The sequence below is a fragment of the Scyliorhinus torazame genome, chromosome 9 (genome assembly GCF_047496885.1).
Source record: "Scyliorhinus torazame isolate Kashiwa2021f chromosome 9, sScyTor2.1, whole genome shotgun sequence".
Classification (NCBI taxonomy): domain Eukaryota; kingdom Metazoa; phylum Chordata; class Chondrichthyes; order Carcharhiniformes; family Scyliorhinidae; genus Scyliorhinus; species Scyliorhinus torazame.
Genome location: NC_092715.1, coordinates 632,467 through 656,714, shown reverse-complemented (window position 1 = coordinate 656,714; position 24,248 = coordinate 632,467). Strand labels below are relative to the sequence as shown.

The following is a 24,248-nucleotide window of genomic DNA, read 5'->3' as shown; positions in this document are numbered from 1 at the left end:
GTCTCACTGTAACAAAGTGAACGGATGTCAGTGTCTCTGTAACACAGTGAAAGGGTGTCAGTGTCTCTGTAACACAGCGAACGGGTGTCAGTGTCACTGTAACACAGCGAACGGGTGTCAGTGTCTCTGTAACACAGCGAACGGGTGTCAGTGTCACTGTAACACAGCAAACGGGTGTCAGTGTCTCTGTAAAACAGCGAACTGCTGTCAGTGTCTCTGTAACATAGCGAACTGCTGTCAGTATCACTGTAACACAGTGAACGGGTGTCAGTGTCTCTGTGACACAGCGAACGGGTGTCAGTGTCTCTGTGACACAGCGAACGGGTGTCAGTGTCTCTGTGACACAGCGAACGGGTGTCAGTGTCTCTCTAACACAGTGAACGGGTGTCAGTGTCTCTGTAACACAGCGAACGGGTGTCAGTGTCTCTCTAACACAGCGAACGGGTGTCAGTATCACTGTAACACAGCGAACGGGTGTCAGTATCACTTTAACACAGCGAACGTGGTGTCAGTATCACTGTAACACAGTGAACGGCTGTCAGTGTCTCTGGAACACAGTGAACGGGTGTCAGTGTCTCTGTAACACAGCGAACGGGTGTCAGTGTCACTGCAACACAGCGAACGGGTGTCAGTGTCACTGCAACACAGCGAACGGGTGTCAGTGTCACTGCAACACAGTGAACGGGTGTCACGTGTCTCTGGAACACAGTGAACAGGTTTCAGTGTCTCTGGAACACAATGAATGGGTGTCAGTGTCTCTGTAACACAGCGAACGAGCGTCAGTATCACTGTAACAGCGAACGGATGTCAGTGTCACTGTAACACAGTGAACGGGCGTCAGTGTCACTGCAACAGTGAACGGGTGTCAGTGTCTCTGTAACACAGCGAACGGGTGTCAGTGTCACTGTAACACAGCAAACGGGTGTCAGTGTCTCTGAAACACAGTGAACGGGTGTCAGTGTCTCTGTGATACAGCGAACGGGTGTCAGCGTCTCTCTAACACAGCGAACGGGTGTCAGTATCACTGTAACACAGCGAACGGGTGCCAGTATCACTTTAACACAGCGAACGTGGTGTCAGTGTCTCTGTAACACAGTGAACAGGTGTCAGTGTCACTGTAACACAGCGAACGGGTATCAGTGTCGCTGTAACACAGCGAACGGGTGTCAGTATCACTGTAACAAAGTGAACGGGTGTCAGTGTCTCTCTCACACAGCGAACGGGTGTCAGTGTCTCTGGAACACAGTGAACGGGTGTCAGTGTCCCTGTAACACAGCGAACTGCTGTCAGTGTCTCTGTAACACAGCGAACTGCTGTCAGTGTCTCTGTAACACAGCGAACTGCTGTCAGTGTCTCTGTAACACAGCGAACTGCTGTCAGTGTCTCTGTAACACAGCGAACTGCTGTCAGTGTCTCTGTAACACAGCGAACCGCTGTCAGTATCACTGTAACACAGTAAACGGGTGTCAGTGTCACTTTAACACAGTGAACGGATGTCAGTGTCTCTGTAACACAGTGAACGGGTTTCAGTATCACTGTAACACAGTGAACGGGTGTCAGTGTCACTGTAACACAGTGAACGGGTGTCAGTATCACTGTAACACAGTGAACGGGTGTCAGTGTCTCTCTAACACAGCGAACGGGTGTCAGTGTCTCTGTAACACAGTGAACGGGTGTCAGTGTCACTGTAACACAGTGAACGGGTGTCAGTGTCACTGTAACACAGTGAACGGGTGTCAGTGTCACTGTAACACAGCGAACGGGTGTCATGTGTCACTGTACCACAGCGAATGGGTGTGTGTCTGTGCATAAGAGTGAACGGGTGTCAGTGTCTCTGGAACACAGCGAACGAGCGTCAGTGTCACTGCAAAACAGTCAACGGGTGTCAGTGTCTCTGTAACACAGCGAACGAAAGTCAGTGTCTCTGTAACACAGTGAACGGGTGTCAGTGTCACTGCAACACAGTGAACGGGTGTCACGTGTCTCTGGAACACAGTGAACAGGTTTCAGTGTCTCTGGAACACAATGAATGGGTGTCAGTGTCTCTGTAACACAGCGAACGAGCGTCAGTATCACTGTAACAGCGAACGGATGTCAGTGTCTCTGGAACACAGTGAACGGGTGTCAGTGTCTCTGTAACACAGCGAACGGGTGTCAGTATCACTGTAACACAGTGAATGGATGTCAGTGTCTCGGTAACACAGCGAACGGGTGTCAGTATCACGGTAACAAAGTGAACGGGTTTCAGTGTCACTGCAACACGGTGAACGGGTGTCAGTGTCACTGCAACACAGCGAACGAGAGTCAGAGTCACTGCAACTCAGTGAACGGATGTCAGTGTGTCTGTAACACAGCGAACGGGCGTCAGTGTCTCTGTAACACAGTGAACGGCTGTCAGTGTCTCTGGAACACAGTGAACGGATGTCAGTGTGTCTGTAACACAGCGAACGGGCGTCAGTGTCACTGCAACTCAGTGAACGGGTGTCAGTGTCTCTGTAACACAGTGAACGGGTGTCCGTGTCTCTCAAACACAGCGAACGGGTGTCAGTGTCTCTGTAACACAGCGAACGGGTGTCAGTGTCACTGTAACACAGCAAACGGGTATCAGTGTCTCTGTAACACAGTGAACGGGTGTCAGTGTCTCTGTAACACAGCGAACGGGTGTCAGTATCACTGTAACAAAGTGAACGGGTGTCAGTGTCTCTCTAACACAGCGAACGGGTGTCAGTGTCTCTGGAACACAGTGAACGTGTGTCAGTGTCTCTGTAACACAGCGAACGGGTGTCAGTGTCTCTCTAACACAGCGAACGGGTGTCAGTGTCTCTCTAACACAGCGAATGGGTGTCAGTGTCGCTGTAACACAGTGAACGGGTGTCAGTCTCACTGTAACAAAGTGAACGGATGTCAGTGTCTCTGTAACACAGTGAAAGGGTGTCAGTGTCTCTGTAACACAGCGAACGGGTGTCAGTATCACTGTAACACAGCGAACGGGTGTCAGTGTCTCTGTAACACAGCGAACGGGTGTCAGTGTCACTGTAACACAGCAAACGGGTGTCAGTGTCTCTGTAACACAGTGAACGGGTGTCAGTGTCTCTGTGACACAGCGAACGGGTGTCAGTGTCTCTCTAACACAGCGAACGGGTGTCAGTATCACTGTAACACAGCGAACGTGGTGTCAGTATCACTGTAACACAGTGAACGGCTGTCAGTGTCTCTGGAACACAGTGAACGGGTGTCAGTGTCTCTGTAACACAGCGAACGGGTGTCAGTGTCACTGCAACACAGCGAACGGGTGTCAGTGTCACTGCAACACAGTGAACGGGTGTCACGTGTCACTGTAACACAGTGAACGAGCGTCAGTGTCACTGTAACACAGTGAACGGATGTCAGTGTCACTGTAACACAGTGAACGGGCATCAGTGTCACTGCAACAGTGAACGGGTGTCAGTGTCTCTGTAACACAGCGAACGGGTGTCAGTGTCTCTGTAACACAGTGAACGGGTGTCAGTGTCTCTGTGATACAGCGAACGGGTGTCTGTGTCTCTGTAACACAGCGAACGGGTGTCAGTATCACTGTAACACAGCGAACGGGTGCCAGTATCACTTTAACACAGCGAACGTGGTGTCAGTGTCTCTGTAACACAGCAAACGGGTGTCAGTGTCTCTGTAACACAGTGAACGGGTGTCAGTGTCTCTGTGATACAGCGAACGGGTGTCAGTGTCTCTCTAACACAGCGAACGGGTGTCAGTATCACTGTAACACAGCGAACGGGTGCCAGTATCACTTTAACACAGCGAACGTGGTGTCAGTGTCTCTGTAACACAGTGAACGGGTGTCAGTATCTCTGTAACACAGCGAACGTGGTGTCAGTGTCTCTGTAACACAGTGAACGGCTGTCAGTGTCTCTGCAACACAGTGAACGGGTGTCACGTGTCACTGTAACACAGTGAACGAGCGTCAGTGTCACTGTAACACAGCGAACGGCTGTCAGTGTCTCTGTAACACAGTGAACGGGTGTCAGTATCACTGTAACACAGTGAACGGCTGTCAGTGTCTCTGTAACACAGTGAACGGATGTCAGTGTCACTGTAACACAGTGAACGAGCGTCAGTGTCTCTGTAACACAGCGAACTGCTGTCAGTGTCACTGTAACACAGCGAACGGGTGTCAGTATCACTGTAACACAGCAAACGGGTGTCAGTGTCACTGTACACAGCGAATTGGTGTCAGTGTCACTGTAACACAGCGAACGGGCGTCAGTGTGACTTTAACACAGCGAACGGGTGTCAGTGTCACTGTAACACAGCGAACGGGTGTCAGTATCACTGTAACACAGCGACCGGGTGTCAGTGTCTCTGTAACACAGTGAACGGGTGTCAGTGTCACTGCAACACAGTGAACGAGCGTCAGTGTCACTGCAACACAATGAACGGGTGTCAGTGTCTCTGCAACTCAGTGAACGGATGTCAGTGTGTCTGTAACACAGCGAACGGGCGTCAGTGTCACTGCAACAGTGAACGGGTGTCAGTGTCACTGCAACACAGTGAACGGGTGTCACGTGTCACTGTAACACAGTGAACGGGTGTCACGTGTCACTGTAACACAGTGAACGAGCGTCAGTGTCTCTGTAACACAGCGAACGGGTGTCAGTGTCACTGTAACACAGCAAACGGGTGTCAGTGTCTCTGTGATACAGCGAACGGGTGTCAGTGTCTCTCTAACACAGCGAACGGGTGTCAGTATCACTGTAACACAGCGAACGGGTGCCAGTATCACTTTAACACAGCGAACGTGGTGTCAGTGTCTCTGTAACACAGTGAACGGCTGTCAGTGTCTCTGTAACACAGCGAACGGGTGTCAGTATCACTGTAACAAAGTGAACGGGTGTCAGTGTCTCTCTCACACAGCGAACGGGTGTCAGTGTCTCTGGAACACAGTGAACGTGTGTCAATGTCTCTGTAACACAGCGAACGGGTGTCAGTGTCTCTCTAACACAGCGAACGGGTATCAGTGTCGCTGTAACACAGTGAACAGGTGTCAGTCTCACTGTAACAAAGTGAACGGATGTCAGTGTCTCTGTAACACAGCGAACTGCTGTCAGTGTCTCTGTAACACAGCGAACTGCTGTCAGTGTCTCTGTAACACAGCGAACTGCTGTCAGTGTCTCTGTAACACAGCGAACTGCTGTCAGTGTCTCTGTAACACAGCGAACTGCTGTCAGTATCACTGTAACACAGTGAACGGGTGTCAGTGTCACTTTAACACAGTGAACGGGTGTCAGTGTCTCTGTAACACAGCGAACGGGTGTCAGTGTCTCTGTAACACAGTGAACGGGTGTCAGTGTCACTGTGACACAGCGACCGGGTGTCAGTGTCACTGTAACACAGCAAACTGCTGTCAGTGTCTCTGTAACACAGCGAACGGGTGTCAGTGTCTCTGTAACACAGTGAACGGGTGTCAGTGTCACTGTAACACAGCGAACGGGTGTCAGTGTCACTGTAACACAGCAAACTGCTGTCAGTGTCTCTGTAACACAGCGAACGGGTGTCAGTGTCTCTGTAACACAGTGAACGGGTGTCAGTGTCACTGTAACACAGCGAACGGGTGTCAGTGTCACTGTACCACAGCGAATGGGTGTGTGTCTCTGCATAAGAGTGAACGGGTGTCAGTGTCTCTGTAACACAGCGAACGAGCGTCAGTGTCACTGCAAAACAGTGAACGGGTGTCAGTGTCTCTGTAACACAGCGAACGGAAGTCAGTGTCTCTGTAACACAGTGAACGGGTGTCAGTATCACTGTAACACAGTGAACGGGTGTCAGTGTCACTGCAACACAGTGAACGGATGTCAGTGTCTCTGTAACACAGCGAACTGCTGTCCGTGTCTCTGTAACACAGTGAACAGGTTTCAGTGTCACTGTAACACAATGCATGGGTGTCAGTGTCTCTGTAACACAGCAAACGAGCGTCAGTGTCATTGCAACATAGTGAACGGGTGTCTGTGTCTCTGTAACACAGTGAACGGGTGTCAGTATCACTGTAACAGCGAACGGATGTCAGTGTCTCTGGAACACAGTGAACGGGTGTCTGTCTCGCGAACACAGCGAACGGGTGTCAGTATCACTGTAACACAGCGAACGGGTGTCAGTATCACTGTAACACAGTGAATGGATGTCAGTGTCTCGGTAACACAGCGAACGGGTGTCAGTATCACGGTAACAAAGTGAACGGGTTTCAGTGTCACTGCAACACGGTGAACGGGTGTCAGTGTCACTGTAACACAGTGAACGGGTGTCAGTGTCTCTGTAACACAGTGAACGGGTGTCAGTGTCTCTGTAACACAGTGAACGGGTGTCAGTGTCTCTATAATACAGTGAACGGGTGTCAGTGTCTCTGTAACTCAGTGAACGGGTGTCAGTGTCTCTGTAACACAGCGAACGGGTGTCAGTGTCTCTGGAACACAGTGAACAGATGTCAGTGTCTCTGTAACACAGCGAACGGGTGTCAGTATCACTATAACACAGCTAACAGATGTCAGTGTCTCTGTAACACAGCGAACGGGTGTCAGTGTCACTGTACCACAGCAAATGGGTGTGTGTCTCTGCAAAAGAGTGAATGGGTGTGTGTCTCTGCAAAAGAGTGAACGGGTGTCAGTGTCTCTGTAACACAGCGAACGGGTGTCAGTGTCACTGTACCACAGCGAATGGGTGTGTGTCTCTGCAAAAGAGTGAACGGGTGTCAGTGTCTCTGTAACACAGCGAACGAGCGTCAGTGTCACTGCAACACAGTGAACGGATGTCAGTGTCTCTGTAACACAGTGAACGGGTGTCAGTGTCTCTGGAACACAGCGAACGGGTGTCAGTGTCTCTGTAACATTCGTGATCGGGTGTCAGTGTCTCTGTAACACAGTGAACGGGTGTCAGTGTCACTGTAACACAGTGAACGGGTGTCAGTGTCTCTGTAACACAGTGAACGGGTGTCAGTATCACTGTAACACAGCGAACAGATGTCAGTGTCTCTGTAACACAGCGAACGGGTGTCAGTGTCACTGTACCACAGCGAATGGGTGTGTGTCTCTGCAAAAGAGTGAACGGGTGTCAGTGTCTCTGTAACACAGCGAACGGGTGTCAGTGTCACTGTACCACAATGAACGGGTGTCAGTGTCTCTGCAAAAGAGTGAACGAGCGTCAGTGTCACTGCAACTCAGTGAACGGGTGTCAGTGTCTCTGTAACACAGTGAACGGGTGTCAGTGTCTCTGCAACACAGTGAACGGGTGTCAGTGTCTCTGTATCACAGTGAACGGGTGTCAGTGTCTCTGTAACACAGTGAACGGGTGTCAGTGTCTCTGTATCACAGTGAACGGGTGTCAGTGTCACTGTAACACAGTGAACGGGTGTCAGTGTCTCTGTAACACAGTGAACGGGTGTCAGTATCACTGTAACACAGCGAACGGATGTCAATGTCTCTGTAACACAGCGAACGAGCGTCAGTGTCTCTGTAACACAGTGAACGGGTGTCAGTGTCTCTGGAACACAGAAAAGGGGTGTCAGTGTCACTGTAACACAGCGAACGAGCGTCAGTGTCTCTGTAACACAGCGAACGGGTGTCAGTGTCACTGTAACACAATGAACGGGTGTCAGTGTCTCTGTAACACAGTGAACGGGTGTCAGTGTCTCTGGAACACAGAGAAGGGGTGTCAGTGTCACTGCAACACAGTGAACGGGTGTCAGTGTCTCTGTAACAAAGTGAAAGGGTGTCAGTATCACTGTAACACAGCGAACAGATGTCAGTGTCTCTGTAACACAGCGAACGAGCGTCAGTGTCTCTGTAACACAGCGAACGGGTGTCAGTGTCACTGTAACACAGCGAACAGGTGTCAGTGTCTCTGTAACACAGAGAACGAATGTCAGTGTCTCTGGAACACAGAGAACGGGTGTCAGTGTCTCTGGAACACAGAGAACAGGTGTCAGTGTCACTGTAACACAGTGAACGAGCGTCAGTGTCACTGCAACTCAGTGAACGGGTGTCAGTGTCTCTGTAACACAGAGAACGGGTGTCAGTGTCACTGTAACACAGCGAACGGGCGTAAGTGTCACTGCAACTCAGTGAACAGGTGTCAGTGTCACTGCAACTCAGTGAACGGGTGTCAGTGTCTCTGGAACACAGAGAACGGGTGTCAGTGTCTCTGCAACACAGTGAATGGGTGTCAGTGTCTCTCTAACACAGTGAACGGGTGTCAGTGTCTCTGTAACACAGTGAATGGGTGTCAGTGTCTCTGCAACACAGTGAATGGGTGTCAGTGTCTCTGCAACACAGTGAATGGGTGTCAGTGTCTCTGTAACACAGTGAATGGGTGTCAGTGTCTCTGGAACACAGCGAACGGGTGTCAGTCTCACTGTAACACAGTGAATGGGTGTCAGTGTCTCTGTAACACAGTGAACGGGTGTCAGTGTCTCTGTAACAGTGAACGGGTGTCAGTCTCACTGTAACACAGTGAATGGGTGTCAGTGTCTCTGCAACACAGTGAACGGGCGTCAGTCACCCAAACAGTAAACACATCATCATCCTACCTGCAGGACTCCTTTTTCCGAGCGTGTGTACAATATGCTCCGGGAGTTATCGATGGCGATCTGAACTATAGGATCTGCAGAAAAGGAAACAATTCGAAAATGGAATGAATAAAACACAGGAAGTTGAAAGTTGAAAAGAATTAAAGCAGATGAGCCATCCAGCTGCAAGGTAGACAATGGGAATGACCACCCACCCTGTCAACCGCACCAACCTCTCTCCTTTCCATCAGCTGTGGGCTGGTGGTAAATTGGGAAAGTTGCATCACCGGCTACTCAAGAAACAGCCTTAAAGATTGATACTCAGTGAATCATCCCTCACAGATAATGTCCTCTGAAACATTACCACCATAATGGTAGCCTTCACCTCATTGACACCTATGTGTCATTAATAAGTCTTTGACTGCCAAATGATTCTGTACATAAACCCATTGAGGAAAAGTCATATCATATACATAACGCAGAGGTGATTTGTGAATTTGTCAGTGCATCGGGGAGGTCTTTGCATTTTCCGAGGGTAACCATTTATCACAAGACTTTCACTGTGGTACGTCTGCCGGGAGCATTTGACAGGAGAGGGGGTTAGTGATAGAGCACTAGCTACTAAGTTAACATTTTGGGAGGCCATTAGGGTTAGGGCTGCTGATGGGTACGTGTCACAGTTATTGGGTTCCCCAGAATTGTGCTTAGTTAATGACATAAAAACTCAGCGGTGACTAAAGCAATTGCGAGAGGTTGAGGGTTTCCCCAAAGTATCCAATATAGAGATCAGTGAATCTAATATGGACAGGATTGCCAAGGGTAAAGTTATTGGCTTGACAGAGAGAGAGAATACTCTGCGGGCAGCTGGAAAGGATGTAGCTCCCGCAGTTTAGGTGCAGTGGAAGCTTCAATAGTCACGGTAGACTGAAGTGTTTCGTGGGATAACAAATCCGCTCAAGTTGAAGTCTAAAGCTGCAAAGGGACTTGATCCATACTGGAGTCCTTTGACAAAGAGAGTGCAAAGTGTTTTGTGAAGAGGTAAAGATGCTGCGGACAGACATAGATAGGTTGAGTACGAGGGCATAAATCTGGTAGATGGAGTATAATCCATACAAACATACAAATTGAGAGAAGTGGGGCAGCACGGTGGTTAGCACTGCTGCCTCATAGCACCAGGGACCCAGGTCAGCACAGTACCACAGTGCTTAGCACCGTTGCTTCACAGCGCCAGGGTCCCAGGTTCAATTCCCGACTTGGATCACGGTTTGTGCGGGTCTGCACGTTCTCCCCATGTCTGCGTGGGTTTCCTCCAGGGGCTCCCGTTTCCTCCCACAGTCCCAAAAGACGTGCTGTTCGATCAATTGGACATTCTGAGTTCTCCCTCTGTGTACCTGAACAGGTGCCGGAATGTGGTGACGAGGGGATTTTCACAGTAACTTCACTGCAGTGGTAATGTAAGCCTACTTGTGACAACAATAAAGATTATTACCGTAATAATATTATTAAGGTAGTGTTTTGAGCACACCTCACAAAGCCGAGGAGTTGGTTTTTCGATGGGTGGAGAACAGATGTGATCGGTGTTCGAGGGGGGGGAGGGGGGGGGGGGGGGGGGGCACACTATTCGGACATGTTCTGATTGTGCTCAAAGCTGATGGGCTTCTGAAGGTCCTTTTGTGATACCATGTTGGCAATCCTGGGCATTGTGTTGGAGCCTTGTCCACTGGTGGCCATTTTGGGGGTTTTGGATGTAGTGGAGCTATAGACGGAGGCGTTAGTTAAGATCTTTCAAAAGTCACTGGAGTCAGGGAAAGTCCCAGAGGATTGGAAAATCGCTGATGTAACCCCCCTGTTCAAGAAGGGAACAAGGAAAAAGATGGAAAATTATAGGCCAATTAGCCTAACCTCGGTTGTTGGCAAGATTCTAGAATCCATTGTTAAGGATGAGATTTCTAAATTCTTGGAATTGCAGGGTCGGATTAGGACAAGTCAGCATGGATTTAGTAAGGGGAGGTCGTGCCTGACAAACCTGTTAGAGTTCTTTGAAGAGATAACAAATAGGTTAGACCAAGGAGAGCCAATGGATGTTATCTATCTTGACTTCCAAAAGGTCTTTGATATGGTGCCTCACGGGAGACTGCTGAGTAAAATAAGGGCCCATGGTATTCGAGGCAAGGTACTAACATGGATTGACGATTGGCTGTCAGGCAGAAGGCAGAGAGTTGGGATAAAGGTTCTTTTTCGGAATGGCAACCGGTGACGAGTGGTGTCCCGCAGGGTTCAGTGTTGGGGCCACAGCTGTTCTCTTTATATATTAACGATCTAGATGACGGGACTGGGGGCATTCTGGCTAAGTTTGCCGATGATACAAAGATAGGTGGAGGGGCAGGTAGTATGGAGGAGGTGGGGAGGCTGCAGAAAGATTTAGACAGTTTCGGAGAGTGGTCCAAGAAATGGCTGATGAAATTCAACGTGGGCAAGTGCGAGGTCTTGCACTTTGGAAAAAAGAATAGAGGCATGGACTATTTTCTAAACGGTGACAAAATTCATAATGCTGAAGTGCAAAGGGACTTGGGAGTCCTAGTCCAGGATTCTTTAAAGGTAAACTTGCAGGTTGAGTCCGTAATTAAGAAAGCAAATGCAATGTTGTCATTCATCTCAAGAGGCTTGGAATATAAAAGCAGGGATGTACTTCTGAAGCTTTAAAAAGCATTAGTTAGGCCCCATTTAGAATACTGTGAGCAAGTTTGGGCCCCACACCTCAGGAAGGACATACTGGCACTGGAGCGGGTCCAGCGGAGATTCACACGGATGATCCCAGGAATGGTAGGCCTAACATACGATGAACGTCTGAGGATCCTGGGATTATATTCATTGGAGTTTAAGTGGTTGAGGGGAGATCTAATAGAAACTTACAAGATAATGAATGGCTTAGATAAGTGGATTTAGGGAAGTTGTTTCCATTAGCAGGGGAGACTAGGACCCGGGGGCACAGCCTTAGAATAAAAGGGAGTCACTTTAGAACAGAGATGAGGAGAAGTTTCTTCAGCCAGAGAGTGGTGGGTTTGTGGAATTCATTGCCACAGAGGGCGGTGGAGGCCGGGACGTTGAGTGTCTTTAAGACAGAAGTTGATAAATTCTTGATTTCTCGAGGAATTAAGGGCTATGGAGAGAGAGCGGGTAAATGGAGTTGAAATCAGCCATGATTGAATGGCGGAGTGGACTCGATGGGCCGAATGGCCTTACTTCCGCTCCTATGTCTTATGGTCTTATGGGGGCCGACATCCTGGCCTTTGCCTCCCTTGTGGCAAGGTGGCAGCTCCTCTTGGGCTGGAGGTGAACTCCACCTCCAAGTGCCTCGGTGTGGCTGGGCGACTCAATGGGGGTTTTGCACCTCAAAGGTCAGGTTTACTGTGAGAGGCTGGGTGGAATGGTGTTACCTTAGAAGGCGGTCGTTTATAATGTACTTTAAAGAGTTGGTCACTATTAGCGGTGTGTGTGTGTGTGGGGGGGGGGGGGGATAGGGTGGGGGACAGTGGTGAGGTTATAGTGTAAGGGAAAGTGAGACAGAATGTGAGCACAAAAATCAAGGTTGCCGCTGCAGTCAGTCCACTGGAGGATGAGACGTCAGTCAATGCTCCATCAAGCTCACTGCAGTCAGTCCACTGGAGGATGAGACTTCAGTCAATGCTCCATCGAGCTCACTGCAGTCAGTCCACTGGAGGATGAGACTTCAGTCACTGCTCCATCAAGCTGCTTTGCTGGATGTCAGAACAAATCCGTGGCACTATTTCAAAAACGAACTGGAGTTATCCCTGCTGCCCTGTCTAACATTCATCCCTAAATCAATATCACAAAAACTCATTTATGGTCATCACCATCGCACTGTTTGTGGTCAGCTTGTGCTGAAATTGGCTGCCATGTCCCCTGTTGTAGTGATTACATTTGAAAAGTAATTCATTTGAAGATGCCCTTTGATCATGAAGGTCTTGATTTGTTTTGACCAGGCCTGGTTCTGTCGACTCTGACAAGCGAACGCACGGTACAATTAGTCAAATTATATCGTGTGATCACCCGGGTAGCAGGTGAATGAGATTTGGTATTTTAACATGTTTGCAACCAGCAGTTTCAATCGATGAAACATATCCCCTGTATAATGGCCACCATTCCGGCTCAGGGAGGTCGCGGTCGGACCAGATGCTGCTCGGGGTGGTCGTGGTCGGACCAGGTGCTGCTCGGGGAGGTCGTGGTCGGACCAGATGCTGCTAAGGGAGGTCGCGGTCGGACCAGGTGCTGCTCGGGATGGTCGTGGTCGGACCAAGTGCTGCTCGGGGAGGTCGTGGTCGGACCAGGTGCTGCTCGGGGTGGTCGTGGTCGGACCAAGTGCTGCTCGGGGAGGTCGTGGTCGGACCAGGTGCTGCTCGGGGTGGTCGTGGTCGGACCAGGTGCTGCTCGGGGTGGTCGTGGTTGGACCAGGTGCTGCTCGGGGTGGTCGTGGTTGGACCAGGTGCTGCTGGGGGAGGTCGCGGTCGGACCAGGTGCTGCTCGGGGTGGTCGCGGTCGGACCAGGTGCTGCTCGGGGTGGTCGCGGTCGGACCAGGTGCTGCTCGGGGTGCTCGCGGTCGGACCAGGTGCTGCTCGGGGTGGTCGTGGTCGGACCAGGTGCTGCTAAGGGAGGTCGTGGTCGGACCAGGTGCTGCTCGGGGAGGTCGTGGTCGGACCAGGTGCTGCTCGGGGTGGTCGTGGTCGGACCAGGTGCTGCTCGGGGAGGTCGTGGTTGGACCAGGTGCTGCTCGGGGTGGTCGTGGTTGGACCAGGTGCTGCTCGGGGTGGTCGCGGTTGGACCAGGTGCTGCTGGGGGAGGTCGCGGTCGGACCAGGTGCTGCTCGGGGTGGTCGCGGTCGGACCAGGTGCTGCTCGGGGTGGTCGCGGTCGGACCAGGTGCTGCTCGGGGTGGTCGTGGTCGGACCAGGTGCTGCTGGGGGAGGTCGCGGTCGGACCAGGTGCTGCTCGGGGTGGTCGCGGTCGGACCAGGTGCTGCTCGGGGTGGTCGCGGTCGGACCAAGTGCTGCTCGGGGAGGTCGTGGTCGGACCAAGTGCTGCTCGGGGAGGTCGTGGTCGGACCAGGTGCTGCTCGGGGAGGTCGTGGTCGGACCAGGTGCTGCTCGGGGAGGTCGTGGTCGGACCAGGTGCTGCTCGGGGAGGTCGTGGTCGGACCAGGTGCTGCTCGGGGAGGTCGTGGTCGGACCAGGTGCTGCTCGGGGAGGTCGTGGTCGGACCAGGTGCTGCTCGGGGAGGTCGTGGTCGGACCAGGTGCTGCTCGGGGAGGTCGTGGTCGGACCAGGTGCTGCTCGGGGAGGTCGTGGTCGGACCAGGTGCTGCTCGCGGTCGGACCAGGTGCTGCTCGGGGTGGTCGTGGTTGGACCAGGTGCTGCTCGGGGTGGTCGTGGTTGGACCAGGTGCTGCTCGGGGTGGTCGTGGTCGGACCAGGTGCTGCTCGGTGTGGTCGCGGTCGGACCAGGTGCTGCTCGGGGAGGTCGTGGTCGGACCAGGTGCTGCTCGTGGAGGTCGCGGTCGGACCAGGTGCTGCTCGTGGAGGTCGTGGTCGGACCAGGTTCTGCTCGGGGTGGTCGTGGTTGGACCAGGTGCTGCTCGGGGAGGTCGCGGTCGGACCAGGTGCTGCTCGTGGAGGTCGTGGTCGGACCAGGTGCTGCTCGGGGTGGTCGTGGTTGGACCAGGTGCTGCTCGGGGAGGTCGCGGTCGGACCAGGTGCTGCTCGGGGTGGTCGTGGTCGGACCAGGTGCTGCTCGGGGTGGTCGTGGTTGGACCAGGTGCTGCTGGGGGAGGTCGTGGTCGGACCAGGTGCTGCTCGGGGTGGTCGTGGTTGGACCAGGTGCTGCTCGGGGAGGTCGCGGTCGGACCAGATGCTGCTCGGGGAGGTCGCGGTCGGACCAGATGCTGCTCGGGGAGGTCGTGGTCGGACCAGGTGCTGCTCGGGGTGGAGCAGGTGCTGCTCGGGGAGGTCGCGGTCGGACCAGGTGCTGCTCGGGGAGGTCGTGGTCGGACCAGGTGCTGCTCGGGGAGGTCGTGGTCGGACCAGGTGCTGCTCGGGGAGGTCGTGGTTGGACCAGGTGCTGCTCGGGGTGGTCGTGGTCGGACCAGGTGCTGCTCGGGGAGGTCGTGGTCGGACCAGGTGCTGCTCGGGGAGGTCGTGGTCGGACCAGGTGCTGCTCGGGGAGGTCGTGGTTGGACCAGGTGCTGCTCGGGGAGGTCGTGGTCGGACCAGGTGCTGCTCGGGGAGGTCGTGGTCGGACCAGGTGCTGCTCGGTGTGGTCGTGGTCGGACCAGGTGCTGCTCGGGGAGGTCGCGGTCGGACCAGATGCTGCTCGGCATGGTCGCGGTCGGACGAGGTGCTGCTCGGGGAGGTCGCGGTCGGACGAGGTGCTGCTCGGGGAGGTCGTGGTCGGACCAGGTGCTGCTCGGGGAGGTCGTGGTTGGACCAGATGCTGCTCGGGGAGGTCGCGGTCGGACCAGATGCTGCTCGGGGAGGTCGCGGTCGGACGAGGTGCTGCTCGGGGAGGTCGTGGTCGGACGAGGTGCTGCTCGTGGTGTTCGTGGTTGGACCAGATGCTGCTCGGGGTGGTCGCGGTCGGACCAGGTGCTGCTCGGGGAGGTCGTGGTTGGACCAGATGCTGCTCGGGGTGGTCGCGGTCGGACCAGGTGCTGCTCGGGGTGGTCGCGGACGGACCAGGTGCTGCTCGGGGTGGTCGCCGTCGGACCAGGTGCTGCTCGGGGTGGTCGCGGTCGGACCAGGTGCTGCTCGGGGAGGTCGTGGTCGGACAAGGTGCTGCTCGGGGTGGTCGCGGTCGGACTAGGTGCTGCTCGGGGAGGTCGTGGTTGGACCAGGTGCTGCTCGGGTGGTCGTGGTAGGACCAGGTGCTGCTCGGTGTGGTCGTGGTTGGACCAGGTGCTGCTCGGGGTGGTCGCGGTCGGACCAGGTGCTGCTCGGGGTGGTCGCGGACGGACCAGGTGCTGCTCGGGGAGGTCGCCGTCGGACCAGGTGCTGCTCGGGGTGGTCGTGGTCGGACCAGGTGCTGCTCGGGGTGGTCGTGGTCGGACCAGGTGCTGCTCGGGGTGGTCGTGGTCGGACCAGGTGCTGCTCGGGGAGGTTGTGGTTGGACCAGGTGCTGCTCGGGGAGGTCGTGGTCGGACGAGGTGCTGCTCGGGGTGGTCGTGGTTGGACCAGGTGCTGCTCGGGGAGGTCGCGGTCGGACCAGGTGCTGCTCGGGGAGGTCGTGGTTGGACCAGATGCTGCTCGTGGAGGTCACGGTCGGACTAGGTGCTGCTCGGGGAGGTTGTGGTGGAACCAGGTGTTACTCGGGGTGTTCACGGTCGGACCAGGTGCTGCTCGGGGAGGTCGCGGTCGGACCAGGTGCTGCTCGGGGAGGTTGTGGTGGAACCAGGTGTTACTCGGGGTGTTCACGGTCGGACCAGGTGCTGCTCGGGGAGGTCGCGGTCGGACCAGATGCTGCTCGGGGTGGTCACGGTCGGACCAGGTGCTGCTCGGGGAGGTCGCGGTCGGACCAGGTGCTCCACTTCAACAGCTGCAGCCTGCACCAGATTTGCAAATCAAAGCAAGCATCCGCGATGCTGAGGAAGTTGTGGATAGCACATTCAGTGAGTTGGTCACACTGCAGATTAAAATTACTGAGGCAGATAGGGAAAGGGTGACCAACAGACAGAGGAAGAGTAGGAAGGCAGTGCAGGGATCCCCTGCGGTCATCTCCCTCCAAAACAGATTTACCGTTTTGGAAACTGTTGGGGGAGATGGCTCACCAGGGGAAGGTGGCAGCAGCCAGGTTCATGGCACCGTGGCTGGCTCTGCTGCACAGAAGGGCGGGAAAAAGAGTGGCAGAGCTATAGTGATAGGGGATTCAATTGTAAGGGGAATAGACAGGCGTTTCTGCGGACGCAAACGAGAATCCAGGTTGGTATGTTGCCTCCCTGGTGCAAGGGTCAAGGATGTCTCGGAGCGGCTGCAGGGCATTCTGGAGGGGGAGGGTGAACAGCCAGCTGTCGTGGTGCATATAGGCACCAACGATATAGGTAAAAAACGGGATGAGGTCCTACAAGCTGAATTTAGGGAGTTAGGAGTTAAACTAAAAAGTAGGACCACAAAGGTAGTAATCTCAGGATTGCTACCAGTGCCACGTGATAGTCAGAGTAGGAATGACAGGATAGCTAGGATGAATACGTGGCTTCAGAGATGGTGCAAGAGGGAGGGTTTCAAATTCCTGGGACATTGGGACCGATTCTGGGGGAGGTGGGACCTGTACAAATCGGACGGTCTGCATCTGGGTGGGACCGGAACCAATGTTCTCGGGGGGGTGTTTGCTAGTGCAGTTGGGGAGGGTTTAAACTAATGTGCCAGGGGGATGGGAACCGATGTAGGAAGTCAGTGGGGACAGAAACAAAAGGCAGGAAGGGAGAGTGTGTAAAGCATGACCAGAGAAAGCAGGGCAGAGAGCAAGGAAGGTCTACATTAAACTGCATTTATTTCAATGCAAGGGGCCTGACGGGCAAAGCGGATGAACTCAGGGCATGGACGGGCACATGGGACTGGGATATTATAGCTATGACTGAAACATGGCTAAGGGAGGGGCAGGACTGGCAGCTCAATGTTCCGGGGTACAGATGCTATAGAAAGGATAGAACAGGAGGTAAGAGAGGAGGGGGAGTGGCGTTTTTGATTAGGGAGAACATCACGGCAGTACTTAGAGGGGATATATCCGAGGGTTCGCCCACTGAGTCTATATGGGTGGAACTGAAAAATAAGAAGGGAGAGATCACCTTGGTAGGACTGTACTACAGGCCCCCAAATAGTCAGCGGGAAATTGAGGAGCAAATATGTAAGGAGATTACAGATAGCTGCAAGAATAATAGGGTGGTAGTAGTAGGGGACTTTAACTTTCCCAACATTGACTGGGACAGCCATAGCATTAGGGGCTTGGATGGAGGGAAATTTGTTGAGTGTATTCAGGAGGAATTTCTCATTCAGTATGTGGATGGACCGACTAGAGAGGGGGCAAAACTTGACCTCGTCTTGGGAAATAAGGAAGGACAAGTGACAGAAGTGCTAGTGAGGGATCACTTTGGGACAAGTGACCATAATTCCATTAGTTTTAAGATAGCTATGGAGAATGATAGGTCTGGCCCAAGAGTTAAAATTCTTAATTGGGGCAAGGCCAATTTTGATGGTATCAGACAGGAACTTGCAGAGGTAGATTGGGGGAGACTGTTGGCAGGCAAAGGGACGGCTGGTAAATGGGAGGCTTTTAAAAATGTGTTAACCAGGGTGCAGGGTAAGCACATTCCCTTTAGAGTGAAGGGCAAGGCTGGTAGAAGTAGGGAACCCTGGATGACTCGAGATATTGAGACTCTGGTCAAAAAGAAGAAGGAGGCATATGACGTACATAAGCAACTGGGATCAAGTAGATCCCTTGAAGAGTATAGAGATTGTCGAAATAGAGTTAAGAGGGAAATCAGGAGGGCAAAAAGGGGACATGAAATTGCTTTGGCAAATAATGCAAGGGAGAATCCAAAGAGATTCTACAGATACATAAAGGGGAAAAGAGTAACTCGGGACAGAGTCGGGCCTCTTAAGGATCAACAAGGACATCTATGTGCAGAGCCACAAGAGTTGGGTGAGATCCTGAATGAATATTTCTCATCGGTATTCACGGTGGAGAAAGGCATGGATGTTAGGAAACTAAGGGAAATAAATAGTGATGTCTTGAGAAGTGTGCATATTACAGAGGAGGAGGTGCTGGAAGTCTTAAAGCGCATCAAGGTAGATAAATCCCCGGGACCTGATGAAATGTATCCCAGGATGTTGTGGGAGGCTAGGGAGGAAATTGCGGGTCCCCTAACAGAGATATTTGAATCATCGGCAGCCACAGGTGAGGTGCCTGAAGATTGGAGAGTGGCGAATGTTGTGCCCTTGTTTAAGAAGGGCAGCAGGGAAAAGCCTGGGAACTACAGACCGGTGAGCCTAACGTCTGTAGTAGGTAAGTTGCTAGAAGGTATTCTGAGAGACAGGATCTACAAGCATTTAGAGAGGCAAGGACTGATTCGGGGCAGTCAGCATGGCTTTGTGCGTGGAAAATCATGTCTCACAAATTTGATTGAGTTTTTTGAGGGAGTGACCAAGAAGGTAGATGAGGGCAGTGCAGTAGACGTTGTCTACATGGACTTTAGCAAAGCCTTTGACAAGGTACCGCATGGTAGGTTGTTGCAGAAGGTTAAAGCTCACGGGATCCAGGGTGAGGTTGCCAATTGGATTCAAAATTGGCTGGACGACAGAAGACAGAGGGTGGTTGTAGAGGGTTGTTTTTCAAACTGGAGGCCTGTGACCAGTGGTGTGCCTCAGGGATCGGTGCTGGGTCCACTGTTATTTGTGATTTATATTAATGATTTGGATGAGAATTTAGGAGGCATGGTTAGTAAGTTTGCAGATGACACCAAGATTGGTGGCACAGTGGATAGTGAAGAAGGTTATCTAGGATTGCAACGGGATCTTGATCAATTAGGCCAGTGGGCCGACGAATGGCAGATGGAGTTTAATTTAGATAAATGTGAGGTGATGCATTTTGGCAGATCGAATCAGGCCAGGACCTACGCAGTTAATGGTATGGCGTTGGGGAGAGTTATAGAACAAAGAGATCATAGCTCCTTGAAGGTGGAGTCGCAGGTGGACAGGGTGGTGAAGAAGGCATTCGGCATGCTTGGTTTCATTGGTCAGAACATTGAATACAGGAGTTGGGATGTCTTGTTGAAGTTGTACAAGACATTGGTACGGCCACACTTGGAATACTGTGTGCAGTTCTGGTCACCCTATTATAGAAAGGATATTATTAAACTAGAAAGAGTGCAGAAAAGATTTACTAGGATGTTGCCGGGACTTGATGGTTTGAGTTATAAGGAGAGGCTGGATAGACTGGGACTTTTTTCCCTGGAGCGTAGGAGGCTTAGGGGTGATCTTATAGAGGTCTATAAAATAATGAGGGGCATAGATAAGGTAGATAGTCAACATCTTTTCCCAAAGGTAGGGGAGTCTAAAACTAGAGGGCATAGGTTTAAGGTGAGAGGGGAGAGATTCAGAAGGGCCCAGAGAGACAATTTCTTCACTCAGAGGGTAGTGAGTGTCTGGAATGGGCTGCCAGAGGTAGTAGTAGAGGCGGGTACAATTGTGTCTTTTAAAAAGCATTTAGATAGTTACATGGGTAAGATGGGTATAGAGGGTTATGGGCCAAGTGCGGGCAACTGGGACTAGCTTAATGGTAAAAACTGGGCGGCATGGACTGGTTGGGCCGAAGGGCCTGTTTCCATGCTGTAAACTTCTATGATTCTATCTATGATTCAAGCTTGTCATCTGGCATAGAGGCACCGAAACCGGGGATCAGGTCCCGTGCCTTCCAATTAAGTTGCAGATATTACCACCAACTCCGCCTTATCCACACTCACCTTTTCATTGCACTTACCGTCTTCCGAGAAGGTGAATTGCAGAAGCGAGGGGACAAGGAAGGAAAGAGAGCTCTTGGAGTGATTTATTTTCCTGCATCGTTGGCTAAACCAACCAGCATCGGCCTGGAAAATGAAGCAAATCAAGTGGTTCAGCAAAAAGAAATCCAAGTTCTCAATCATAACCACTCTCCGAATCTGCTCCCCAAACCCAGATCCTTCTCAACAACACACCATCCAACAACACAGAACACAGACCTGCATACACACTGCCCCCCCCACGATCCATGTTCACACACACACACACACACACACCACTCCCCACACAAGCCACACACCCCAAAACAGCACACCTCCCCTCCCACACATCACGGTGCCCCCCCCCCCCCAGGCCAGGCCGCCCCTCCCACACGCCAGGCCGCCCCTCCCACACGCCAGGCCGCCCCTCCCACACGCCAGGCCGCCCCCCCCCACACGCCAGGCCGCCCCCCCCCCCCCACACGCCAGGCCGCCCCCCCCCACATGCCAGGCCGCCCCCCCCACACGCCACGCTGCCTGCCAACACATCTCAGCGCCAGCCCATTCACCCACCCACACACCATACTCCCCACTCTGTCACCCATAGAAGCCACCATGTTGGACCAGCTTTGTCCCAGCACAACACCCAGCTCCCCACCATCTCACTGCACCGTGTCAACGTCGCTGAAGGAAGAGAGTAGAAAGAAAAGAATTACCTGATAGGCAACTTCATACAAACAGCCGTCTTTACCAGCCAAGAATATGCGGCCAGTGTCTGTGGCAGTGACAGCCAGCAAGTAGGTATTGTCAGTGGGGATGGAGTAGAGGGGGTCGGGCAGTAGTTGCATCCCTCCGCACATGCTGTCATTCAGCATTCCCAGCCCTTGGGAGAAGAGCAAAACAAACAGTAAAACCTGACTCCATTCAGAATAGCTAACCATTCAACAGTTACCACTCATTCTGCTCAGAGACTGGTGACTCACAGCAGATTGAGTTACTGATGCACGACACAGCCAGTGATCCGAGAAAGGGAAAACCTCTCAATTTCTGCTCCCATCCCTCACAGCAGCCCCTGCACACAGCATCCATCCCAACATTGAGGCCTGTATCTCAGAGGGCCGGCCATTTAGTATCCCTCCCGCCATATCAGAGCGTCTTCTGCCAGTCAACAATATGGGCAACACGGTGGCACAGTGATTAGCACTGCTGCCACACAGCGCCAGGGACCCGGGTTCAATTCCGACCTCGGGTGACTGTCTGTGTGGAGTTTGCACTTTCTCCCCGTGTCTGTGTTTCCTCCAGGTGCTCCCGTTTCCTCTCAGTCCACAAATGTGCAGGTTAGGTGGGATTATGGGGATAGGGCGGGGGAGTGGGCCTGGGTAAGGTGCTCTTTCGGAGGGCTGGTGCAGACTTGATGGCCCAATTGGCCTCCTTCTGCATTGTAGGGATTCTATGGATTTTATCAGAATTGACCTGCAGCCTAACCCCATATACTCGCTTTGACACAGAAACGTTCGCTCCCTTCTCTCTCCACTGACGCTGTCAGACCTGCTGAGATTGTCCAGTATTTTCTGTTTCAGGTTGCAGCATCCAGAGTACTTGGCTTTTACCCATATATTCACCATTGCCCTTGATACTTTGCAACAACATAAATCCACCAATCTCAGATTTAAAATTAAACACTTGATCCAGCACCAATTTCCATCTGTGGGTTCCAAACTCCTACCCCCGTTTGTGGAGAAATGCTTCCCAATTTCACTTGAAAGATCCAGCCCCATAATTTAGACAATGTCACCTATTCCAACTCACCATCCAGTCAAAATAATTTCTCTATCTACCCACACAACAGGGCAGCACGGTAGCCCTGTGGATAGCACAATTGCTTCACAGCTCCAGGGTCCCAGGTTTGATTCCGGCTTGGGTCACTGTCTGTGCGGAGTCTGCACGTTCTCCCCGTGTGTGCGTGGGTTTCCTCCGGGTGCTACGGTTTCCTCCCACAGTCCAAAGATGTGCAGGTTAGGGTGGATTGGCCATGATAAATTGCCCTTAGTGTCCAAAATTGCCCTTAGTGTTGGGTGGGGTTACTGGGTTATGGGGATAGGGTGGCGGTGTTGACCTTGGGTAGGGTGCTCTTTCCAAGAGCCGGTGCAGACTCGATGGGCCGAATGGCCTCCTTCTGCACTGTAAATTCTATGATATTCTATGATAACTAGGAGCAGGTGTTGGCCATAAGACCGTAAGACATAGGCGCAGAATTAGGCCACTCGGCCCATTGAATCTGCTTCGCCATTCAATCATGGCTGATATTTTTCTCATCCCCATTCTCCTGCCTTCTCCCCATAACCCCTGATCCTCTTATTAACCTAGAACCTATCTATCTCTGTCTTAAAGACACTCAGTGATTTGGCCTCCACAGCCTTCTGTGGAAAAGAGTTCCACAGATTCACCACCCTCTGGCTGAAGAAATTCCCCCTCATCTCTGTTTTAAAGGATCGTCCATTTAGTCTGAGATTGTGTCCTCTGCTTCTAGTTTTTCCGACAAGTGGAAACATCCTCTCCACGTCCACTCTATCCAGGCCTCGCAGTATCCTGTAAGTTTCAATAAGATCTCCCCCCATCCTTCTAAACTCCAACGAGTACAGACCCAGAGTCCTCAACCATTCCTCATACGACAAGCTCTTCATTCCAGGGATCATTCTTGTGAACCTCCTCTGGACCCTTTCCAAGGCCAGCACATCCTTCCTTAGATACGGGGCCCAAAACTGCTCACAGTACTCCAAATGGAGTCTTGTATTGCCTCAGAAGTGCATCCCTGGTCTTCCGGGCAGCACGGTAGCACAGTGGTTAGCAGAGTTGCTTCACAGCTCCAGCGTCCCAGGTTCGATTCCTGGCTTGGGTCACTGTCTGTGCGGAGTCTCCATGTTCTCCTCGTGTCTGCGTGTCCGGCGTGTCCAAAGATGTGAAAGTTAGGGGGATTGGCCTTGATAAATTGCCGTGTCCAAAAAAAAGGTTAAGTGTGGTTACTCGGTTACAGGGATAGGGTGGAGACGTGGGCTTGAGAATGGTGCTCTTTCCAAGGGCCGGTGCAGACTTGATGGGCCGAATGGCCTCCTTCTGCACTGTAAATTCTATGATAATTCTATGAATGCTAACAGTGCATTTGCCTTCGTAACTGCCGATTGACCTGAACGTTAACCTTAAGAGAATCGTGAACAAGGACTCCTAAGTCCCTTTGTGCTTCTGATTTCCTAAGCATCTCCCCAATTAGAAAATAGTCTGTGCCTCCATTTCTCCTTCCAAAGTGCATAACCTCACACTTTTCCACATTGTATTCCATCTGAAACAGGGGCTGGTTTAGCACAGGGCTAAATCGCTGGCTTTGAAAGCAGACCAAGGCAGGCCAGCAGCACGGTTCAATTCCTGTACCAGCCTCCCCGAACAGGCGCCAGAATGTGGCGACTAGGGGCTTTTCACAGTAACTGCATTTGAAGCCTACTTGTGACAATAAGCGATTTTTATTTCATTTCATTTGCCACCTCTTTGCCCACTCTCCTAGCCTGTCCAAATCCTTCTGCGGCCCGCCTGCTTCCTCAATACTACCTGTCCCTCTGCAGATCTTCGTATCATCTGCAAACTTAGCAATAGTGGATTGGTCATGATAAATTGCCCTCAGTGTCCAAAATTGCCCTTAGTGTTGGGTGGGGTTACTGGGTTATGGGAATCGGGTGGAGGTGTTGACCTTGGGCAGGGTGCTCTTTCCAAGAGAAGGTACAGACTCGATGGGCCGAATGGCCTCCTTCTGCACTGTAAATCCTATGTTAATTCTATGTTAATAGTGCCTTCAGTTCCTTCTTCCAAATCACTAATGTATATTGTGAAAAGTTGTGGTCCCAGCACAGACCCCTGAGGCACACCACTAGTCACCGGCTGCCATCCTGAAAAAGACCCTTTTATCCCCTCTCTCTGCCTTCTGCCAGTCAGCCAATCCTCTATCCATGCCAGGATCTTACCCTGAACACCATGGGCTCTTAACTTATTTAACAGTCTCCTGTGCGGCACCTTGTCAAAGGCCTTCTGGAAATCTAAATAAATCACGTTCACTGGTTCTCCTTCATCTAACATTTGGAATATTGTGTTCAGTTCTGGGCACCTTATTTAAGGAAGG

General features: G+C 52.3%; 1 protein-coding gene across 4 annotated transcripts in view; it reads right to left on the bottom strand.

Annotated features, from left to right (window-relative positions):
- Positions 1-24,248, bottom strand: part of nup155 (nucleoporin 155) — a 404,177-nt gene that overhangs the window by 343,647 nt on the left and 36,282 nt on the right. For all 4 annotated transcript variants that reach the window (XM_072515568.1, XM_072515570.1, XM_072515569.1 and 1 more), the window contains exons 7-9: positions 20,800-20,966; positions 20,086-20,191; positions 8,570-8,643 (exon numbers count right to left, since the gene is read on the bottom strand). In XM_072515568.1, coding sequence (XP_072371669.1) covers positions 8,570-8,643; positions 20,086-20,191; positions 20,800-20,966 — 347 coding nt within the window. The remainder of the gene's footprint in view (positions 1-8,569; positions 8,644-20,085; positions 20,192-20,799; positions 20,967-24,248) is intronic.